We start from the raw sequence: 9,580 nt of genomic DNA, 5'->3' as shown, positions 1-9,580 counted from the left end.
CCCGTCTCGGCCTCCCAAAGTGCTGGGATTACAGGCTTGAGCCACCGCGCCCGGCCTCAAATTTTGTAATTTAGTAGTGACAGGGTTTCATCATGTTGGCCAGACTGGTCTCGAACTCTGGTCTCAGTGATTTTCTTGTCTTGGCCTCTCAAAGTGCTGGGGTTGCAGGCATGAGTCAGTGCATTCGGCTTCCAATAAACTTTTTCAAAAAGTAAAGTTTCTTTTTCTTTTTTGAGACAGGTTCTCACTCTGTCACCCAGGTTAGAGTGTAGTGGCATAAGCATGGCTCACTGAAGCCTTGAGCTTCTGGGCTCAAGCATTCCTCCCACCTCCGCCTCCCAAATGTCTGGATTTACAGGAATGTACCACCATGTCCAGCTAACTTAAAACATTGGTTTTTTTGTAGAGAGTGAGTCTCACAGCATTGTTCAGCCTGGTCTCAAACTCCTGGGCTCAAGCAGTCCTCCTGCTTAAGCCTCCCAAAGTATTAGGATTATAAGTGTAAGCCACCATGCCTGGCCTTCTTTTTCTTTTTTTTGAAAAATAAAAGCAGTTCATTGTGGTGGGGGAAAACATAACCATGATAATTTATTATATCATCAAAGGAAAAATTACTGTTAACATATAATTTTAAAATTTGTTTTTATGTAGTTGAGATTATAGTATAACTATAATTTTATTTACGATTAAAAAAAATTTTTTTTTTTATTTTGAGACGGAGTCTCGCTCTGTCGCCCAGGCTGGAGTGCAGTGGCTGGATCTCAGCTCACTGCAAGCTCCACCTCCTGGGTTTACACCATTCTTCTGCCTCAGCCTCCCGAGTAGCTGGGATTACAGGCATGTGCCACGACGCCTGGCTAATTTTTTATAGTTTTCGTAGATATGGGTTTTTGCCATGTTGGCCAGGCTGGTCTCAAACTCCTGACCTTTGGTGACCCGCCTGCCTCGTCCTCCCAACGTGCTGGGATTACAGGTGTGAGTCACAGTGCCCGGCCTAAATATTTTTTTTTCTTTGAGACAGAGTCTTGTTCTGTTACCCAGGCTGAGTGTAGTGGCCCCATCTTGGCTCACTGCAAACTCTGCCTCCCTGGTTCAAGCAATTCTTGTGCCTTAGCTTCCCAAGTAGCTGGGACTGCAGGTGTTGCACCACCACACCCAGGTAATTTTTTTATTTTTAGTAGAGATGGGGTTTTACTGTGTTGCCCAGGCTGGTCTTGAACCCTTGGGCCCAAGCAATCTGCCCAGCTGAGCCTCCCAAAGTGCTGGGATTACAAGCATGAGTTACCATGCCTGGCCATGCCCAGCTAATTCTTAAATTTTTTTGTGGAGTCGGGGTCTTGCTTTGTTGCTTAAACTGATCTTGACCTTATGGCTTCCAGTGATCTTCTTGCCTTGGCCTTCCAAAGGGCTGGTATTGTAGGTGTGAGGCACTGTGCCCAGCCAAAAATTATTTATAAACATCATTTATTAAACATAGCCATATGAGCTGGGCACGCTGGGTCAAGGCCTGTAATCTCAGGACTTTGGGAGACTGAGACAAGAGGATTGCTTGAGCTCAAGCGTTTGAGACCAGCCTGGGCAACACAGTGAGACTTCATTTCTATTAAAAGTTAAAATAAAAAAAGTTGGATGTCATGGCATGTGCCTGTGATTTTAGCTCCTTGGGAAGCTGAAGTGGGAGGATCACTTGAGTCCAGGTGGTTGAGGCTATAGTGAGCCGTGTTTGTGCTACTACATTCCAGCTTTAGTGATACAGTGAGAACCTATCTCAAAACAAAAACAAAAACAGGCCGGGCGTGGTGGCTCACGCCTGTAATCCCAGCACTTTGGGGGGCCAAGGCAGGCAGATCATGAGGTCAGGCGATCAAGACCATCCTGGCTAACACAGTGAAACCCCCATCTCTATTAAAATTCAAAAAAAATTAGCCAGACGTGGTGGCGGGCGCCTGTAGTCCCAGCTACTCGGGAGGCTGAGGCAGGAGAATGGCGTGAAACTGGGAGGCAGAGCTTGCAGCGAGCCTATACCGCGCCACTGCACTCCAGCCTGGGTGACAGAGCGAGACTCCATCTCAAAAACAACAAAACAAAAACAACGACAGAAACAAAAAAACCCAAAACAAAACAAATATAATAGCTATATTGAAGGCAGCCAACATACATATGAAAAAATGCTCAAGATGACTAACCCTTAGAGAAATGCAAGTCAAAACCACGGTGAGATACCATCTCACTAGTCAGAATGGTTATTATTAAAAAGTCATAAAATTATAGATATTAGCAAGGCTGCAGGAAAAACCTTATACACTGTTGGTGGGAATGTAAATTAGTTCAGCTCCTGTGGGAATCAGCTGGAGATTTCTGGAAGAACTTAAAACAAATCTACCATTCATCTCAGCAATTCCATTACTAGGTATATACCCAAAGGAAAACAGTTCTCCCAAAGAGACATGTACTTGTATGTTCATCACAGCACTATTCACAATAGTAAGAACATGGAATCAACCCAGGTGCTTATCAACAGTTGACTGGAAAAAGACAATGTGGTACATATACTCTATGGAATACTATGCAGCTATTAAAAAGACCAAAATCATGTTCTTGGCAGTAGCATGGATACAGCTGGAGGCCATTGTCCTCAGCAGGTTATCACAGGAACAGAAAACCAAATACCACATGTTCTTACTTGCAATTTTAGCTAAACATTGGGTACACGTGGACATAAAGACAAATAGTAGACACTATAGGGTGGGGGAAGGGAGGGTAGGAGGAATGGAGGAAAGGGCTGAAAATCTACCTATCGATTACTGTGCTCATTATCTAGGTTATGGGGTCAGTCTACCCCAAACCTCAGTGTCACGCAATATACCCACATAGCAAACCTGCACATGTACTCCCCTGAATCTAAAATAAAAGTTGAAATTAAAATAATACGTGGCTGATGGGCCAGGCACTGTGGCTCACACCTGTAATCCCAGTGCTTTAGGAGACCGAGGTGGGAGAATTGCTTGAGCCCAGGAGTTTGAGGCTTCAGTGAGCTATGCTCGTGCCACTACACTCCAGCCTGGGCAACAGAGGGAGAGCCTGTCTCAAAAAATAAAAAATAAAAAAGAGGCCAGGCATGGTGGCTCATACCATTCCTGTAATCTCAGCACTCTGGGAAGCCAAGGCTGAGGTGGGAGGATTGCTTGGGCCCAGGAGTTGAAGACCAGCCTGGGCAACATAGCGAGACCCTTTCTCTACTAAAAATGAAAAACAATTAGCCAGACATGGTTTTTACCTATGGTCTCAGGTTTTACCTGAGGTGGGAGTACTGCTTGAGCCCAGGAATTCTAGGCCGCAGTGAGTCATGATCTCAACACTATACTCCAGCCTGGGTGACAGAGGGAGACTTTATCTAAAAGGAAAAAAGAAAAAAAGATAGCTGTATGATATACTGCTCTGTGGATGCAGTATAACTTTTTTTTTTTTTTTGAGATGGAGTCTCACTGCGTTGCCCAGGTTGGAGTGCAATGGCTTGATCTCGGCTCACTGCAACCTCCGCCTCCCAGGTTCAAGTGATTCTCCTGCCTCAGCCTCCCAAGTAGCTGGGATTATAGGTGCCCGCCACCACACCCAGCTAATTTTTGTATTTTTGGTAGAGACAGGGTTTCACCATGTTGGTCAGGCTGGTCTTGAACTCCTGACCTCAGGTGATCCACCCGCCTTGGCCTCAGAAAGTGCTGGGATTACAGGCGTGAGCCACCGTGCCCAGCCGTGAATGCAGTATAACTTTTTTGGCGACAGTAATACTGTTTGGATGAATATTTCTGCACAAACATTTGTCCATATTAGAAATCATTTCCTTAGAATATATTCCTAGAAATGGAATTACTGATTTCCCAAAAGACTTTGACATGTAGTTGAGGGAACTTGAAAACTCTACAATTGAGAAAGAAGAGTACAGTAAGTAAGAAAATTGAACCAGGCATGGCGGCTCACACCTGTAATTCTGGCACTTTGGAAGGCTGAGGCGGGAGGATTGCTTGAGTCCGGGAGTTTGAGACTAGCCTGAGAAACCTAGTGAGACCTCTTCTCTACAAAAAATTTGAAAAATAAGCCGTGTGTGGTTTTGTATACCTGTAGTCACAGCTACTGTAGAGGCTAAGGCAGGAGGATTGCTTGAGCCTGGGAATTCAGGGCTGCAGTGAGCTATGATTGCAACATTGCACTCCAGCCTGGGTGACAAAGTGAGACTCTGTCTCAAGAAAAAAAAAAAAAAAAAAAAAGAACTAAGAACTGGATATGAAGAGAAAGTGGTCATTGAATTGTGAGAGTGACTGGCCATCAGGTCAAGTCCTTGCATTGATTTGAAGTCAAGTCTTTATTAAACCATGTGTTGTGGAGGCACTGGTCTGGGTATTTACATTTATGAGATGTAAGAGGCTTTTTGTCATTGCTGAAGATAACATTTTCTCCTTCCTTTTTAGTTTACAGGAGAGCCGTCCATTTTCAGTTGACTTTTTCAGGAAAATGATTCAGTTTGAAAAGGAGCAAGTAAGTATTCTGTTTCAGCATTTCTTGTCTGGGAAAATGGATAAGTGGTTACTAATCTATCGGACTTTTTTTTTTTTCCCTGAGGCAAAGTCTCACTCTGTCAGCAGGCTGGAGTGCAGTGGCGCAATCTTGGCTCACCGCAACCTCCATCTCCCAGGTTCAAGCGATTCTCCTGCCTCAGCCTCCTGAGTAGCTGGGACTACAGGCGTGCGCCACCAGGCCCAGCCAATTTTTGTATTTTTAGTAGAGATGGGGTTTTACCATGTTGGCCAGGATGGTCTCTATCTGTTGACCTCGTGATCTGCCCGCGTCTGCCTCCCGAAGTGTTGGGATTACAGTTGTGAGCCACTGTGCCCGGCCTGGAAGTGCTTTGTTATGTAAAAAGCTCTCATTATAATACAGTATAAATTTCTGATCCCTTGGTCTGACTCCTTTTCCATAGAGCTGGTTTAGGATTGGTAATCAAGCAAAGAGAAAGTACGTGTTCGGAGAATAGAAAACTTAGATGTTACTTTTTTTTTGAGATAGAGTCTTACTCTTGCCCAGGCTGGGGTGCAGTGGTGTGATCTCGGCTCACTGCAAACTCTGCATCCTGGGTTCAAGTGATTCTCCTGCCACACCCTCCCGAGTAGCTGGGATTACAGGCACATGCCGCCATCCCCGGCTAAATTTGTATTTTCAGTAGAGACGGAGTTTCGCCATGTTGGCCAAGCTGGTCTCAAACTCCTGACTTCAGGTGATCCCTCAGCCTCCCAAAGTGCTGGAATTATAGGCGTGAGCCACTGCGCCCGGCAAGCCAAGTGTCTGTTCTTATTCTACTGTATAAGACAGTTTTATAGTACAGGAGATAGTCTAGCCTAATATTTAATAGCCAGGCTTTGGATTTATAACATGATAGTTATGTGCCTTGAGCAAGTCACTTAATTCTAAGCTTCCCATCCTCATCTGTAAAGGTTATTATACCTGTTTCAGGGGTGTGAGAGTTGTAAGGCCAAATGGGATACTGGATAGAAAGGATGTTGCATAATGCCGTGCACATATGAGCCGTTAAACAGGTGTGATCTGTTTTTCGTGCATGTCTAAAATATGAGGTTAGATTGACTTTTTTTTTTTTTTTTTTTTTTTTGAGACAGAGTCTCACTGTCTGTTGCTGAGGCTGGAGTGCAGTGGCACAATCTTGGCTCACTGCAACCTCCACGTCACAGGTTCAAGCGATTCTCCTGCTTCAGTCTCCCGAGTAGCTGGCATTACAGGCCCCTGCCACTGCACCTGGCTAATTTTTTTGTTTTTGAGACGGAGTCTCGCTCTGTCGCCCAGGCTGGAGTGCAGTGGCGCACTCTTGGCTCACTACAACCTCGGCCTCCCAGATTTAAGCAGTTCTCCTGCCTCAGCCTCTTGAGTAGCTAGGATTACAGGCATGCGCCACCATGCCTGGTTAAGTTTTGTATTTTTAGTAGGGACAGAGTTTCACCATGTTGGCCAGGCTGGTCTTGAACTCCTGATCTTGTGATCCGCCCGCCTCGGCCTCCCAAAGTGCTGGGATTACAGGTGAGAGCCACCGCGCCTGGCCCTAATTTTTGTATTTTTAGCAGAGATGGGTTTCACCATGTTGGCCAGGCTGGTCTCAAACCCCTGACCTTGTGATCTGCCCGCCTCGGCCTCCCAAAGTGCTGGGATTACAGGCGTGAGCCACCGCTCCCAGCAAGAATACTTTTTTTTTTTTTTTGAGACAGAGTCTCGCTCTGTCACCCAGGCTGGAGTGCAGAGGCACCATCTCGGCTCACTACAAACTCTGCCTCCCGGGTTCACGCCATTCTCCTGCCTCAGCCTCCTGAGTAGCTGGGACTACAGGCGCCCACCACCACACCCAGCTAAATTTTTGTATTTTTAGTGGAGACGGGGTTTCACTGTGTTAGCCAGGATGGTCTTGATCTCTTGACCTTGTGATCTGCCCACCTCGGCCTCCCAAAGTGCTGGGATTACAGGCGTGAGCCATGGCACCCGGCAATAATATATTTTTAAAAATAGGTGGAGAATGAGCAGTTTTTGGTTGTAAAGTTAGTTATAGCTATTTTGCTAGGTACATAATTCATCAGCATTTTAATCTAATACGTAGTTGTGCTAAGATATAATGCTTGTTTTATAGGTGAGGAAGTGTTTAAGGTCAAAGGGTTTAAAAACTTGCTGAAGATTATATAACTAGTATTTATTTTAAGTGGATATAGCAAATAAGTACCAGAGCCCAGATATTCAGAAGGAAGAAATCCTTACTCAAAACAATTAGAACCTTTGCTGTTTCTTTATTTAATTCCCACTCATTCCTCAAGACTTTCAAATACTGTTTTCTGTGAAGCTGCCCATGTCCCCCACTTTTTTCTAATAGCGCTTTTTTCCATGCTACTACAGCAAAGTGATTTTATGTTTCACATGTACTTCACTCTGTTGAGTGGCTTTGATTTTTTCCTGGAAAAGTTGAGAGCCAAGTTGTGTTCATGTTAAACTCTTCCCCTTCAAATACCTGACAGACAATAGCTGCTTAACAATATGGTTAGAATGAATTTGTTATGTTATAAATCAGGCTTTTGAGGCAAGATTGTCTATCTTTGTCAGGAATCCTGCAATATGGCGAACATAAGAGAATATTATGAGAGGGCTTTGAGAGAATTTGGATCCACAGATTCTGGTAAGTAAACCCTTAATTTGTGACCAATTAGTATGGTTAGAACAGTATTTCTTGGCTGAGCACAGTGGTTCATGCCTGTAATCCCAGTACTCCAGCCTGGGCGATACAGTGAGACCCTGTCTCTAAACCAGAAACCAAAAACACCCCCTCTGGATTAGAGAAAGATTTGCATGGTTTTGTTCTCTTAAAAAAATGTATTTAGAGTTACACGAAAGGGGTAAACGTGAGATGCTAATTGGCATCTGTTATTGACTGTCTCCACATTGCCCTCATTTGTAGGACTTGTATAACGTACTTCTGGGTATAGGTATGTCACGTAAAATCTGTGGACTTTATGAACTCATAAACATTGATTTGTTTATTTTTATTTTGTTTTGAGTCGGTGTCTCACTCTGTCACCTAGGCTGGAATGCAGTGGCGTAATCTCAGCTCACTGCAACCTCTGCCTCCCAGGTTCAAGCGATTCTCGTGCCTCTGCCTCCCAAGTAGCTGGGAGTACAGGCACGCGTGCCACCATGCCTGGCTAATTTTTGTATTTTCAGTCGAGATGGAGTTTTGCCATGCTGGCTAGGCTGGTCTTGAGCTCTTGACCTCAGGTGATCCGCCTGCCTTGGCCTCCCGAAGTGCTGGGATTACAGGTATGAGCCACTGTGCCTAACCAAAAAGTTTAGTATTTTTGAGTTAATTAAATAAAACAGACTTTTATGATTGATGTGAAGGTTTTCTACTGGGAAAAAAAAAAAAAACTGGCGAGGTGCAATGTCTCACACCTGTAATCCCAGCACTTTGGAAGGCCAAGGTAGAAGGATTGCTTGAGCCTAGGAGTTCAACACTAGCCTGGGCATTATGGTGAAACCCTCTTTCTACAAAATATTAAAAAATTAGCCAAATATGGTGGTGTGCCTGTGGTCCCAGCTGCCCTGGAGGCTGAGGCAGGAGGGTCACTTGAACTCAGGAAGTTGAGACTATAGTAAAGCCATGTTCCCACCACTACGTTCTAGCCTGGGCAACACAGTGAGACCCTGTCTCAAAAAAAACAAACCAAAATCTGCCCCTATAGTTTAAAGAAGCTAAGAGAGGTATTGTTAAACAAAGCATCCTAGGGAAGTAACAGTGAAGTTAAGTTTCTTAGAAATCTTGAGTTGAATTGATATTTAATAAGGTTACCTAATGACACTCCTGTCAGTTATCTAATTATATGTTTTTTGTTTTTTTTTTTAAAGATATTTGGATGGATTATATGAAAGAAGAATTGACCCACCCCCTTGGTAGACCTGAGAACGGTGGACGGATCTACTGGCGAGCGATGAAAATGTTGCAGGGAGAGTCAGCAGAGGCATTTGTAGCTAAACATGCTATGCATCAGACTGGCCATTTGTGAAGAGGAAGAATACAGCTTGCTTTGTGAAACAGTATTGCAAGCAAGCCCTGTGGGCAAATTTGTATTATGAGTCCATCTGTAATTTGCTCAGTGATGGCAGACAAGATGGCTGTCTGGTTTTGAGACACACTTTATTTTATGTTAACTTGTTAATCTTTTTCAAAAATTAAAAATTTTTTATGATTGAGACAGGATCTTGCTCTTTTGCCCTGGCTGGTCTTGAACTCCTGGACTCAAGTGACCTTCTCACCTCAGACTCCTGAGTAGCTGGAATTATAGGTGTATGACACCGTGCTCAGCTTGATGTGCTAATCTCTGATTCCAGGAAAGAGAACTGCTGATTTAATGTTGAGGCCCGATCTACCACAGGTCCTAAATGTTCCCCAAAATACATGGAAAGCATACGACTGGTTTTTTTTTTATTATCTCGGGTCAGGCACTAGTATCTCTAATCTCGATTTAAGAGCTAGTTGAAACGAAGGAGAAAGTGGCCGGACATGGTGGCTCACACCTGTAATCCCAGCACTTTGGGAAGGCTGAGGCAGGCAAATCATCTCAGGTTAGGAGTTTGAGACCAGCCTGGCCAACGTGGTGAAACCCCATCTCTACTGAAAATACAAAAATTAGCCGGGCGTGGTGTTGGGCTCCTGTAATCCCAGCTACTTGGGAGGCTGAGGCAGGAGAATCGCTTGAACCTGGGAGGTGGAGGTTGCAGTGAGCTGAGATCATGCCATTGCACCCCAGCCTGGGCAAGAAGAGCAAAACTCCTTCTCGAGAAAAAAAGAAAAGGAGAAGGTACAGTTTTGTTAGTTTATTCTCATTATAAAAGATACGTGGTATGCATTTGTTCTGAAAAATATGGAGGAAATAGAATAGTGTGGCGAAAAAAATCAAAACATCCTGTAATCTAGAGTTAAACTCAGTAATTTGATTTCCTTTATCAGAATTGGATTTATACTCTTAGATTATTTACCCATTCATTC

At 44.1% G+C, this 9,580-nt stretch overlaps 1 protein-coding gene across 2 annotated transcripts in view; it reads left to right on the top strand.

Annotated features, from left to right (window-relative positions):
* Positions 1 to 8,786, top strand: part of UTP6 (UTP6 small subunit processome component) — a 41,005-nt gene extending 32,219 nt beyond the window's left edge. Inside the window, exons 17-19 of one of the 2 annotated variants that reach the window (XM_023182863.1) lie at positions 4,467 to 4,533; positions 7,144 to 7,216; positions 8,440 to 8,786. In XM_023182863.1, the coding sequence (XP_023038631.1) occupies positions 4,467 to 4,533; positions 7,144 to 7,216; positions 8,440 to 8,597 (298 nt within the window). In that variant the 3' untranslated portion in view covers positions 8,598 to 8,786. The remainder of the gene's footprint in view (positions 1 to 4,466; positions 4,534 to 7,143; positions 7,217 to 8,439) is intronic. The other variant, XM_023182864.1, reaches the window with a different exon arrangement.
* The last annotated feature ends 794 nt before the right edge of the window (positions 8,787 to 9,580 follow it).

This window comes from Piliocolobus tephrosceles, chromosome 16 (genome assembly GCF_002776525.5).
Source record: "Piliocolobus tephrosceles isolate RC106 chromosome 16, ASM277652v3, whole genome shotgun sequence".
Taxonomy (NCBI): domain Eukaryota; kingdom Metazoa; phylum Chordata; class Mammalia; order Primates; family Cercopithecidae; genus Piliocolobus; species Piliocolobus tephrosceles.
This window is presented reverse-complemented; position numbering and strand designations above follow the sequence as displayed.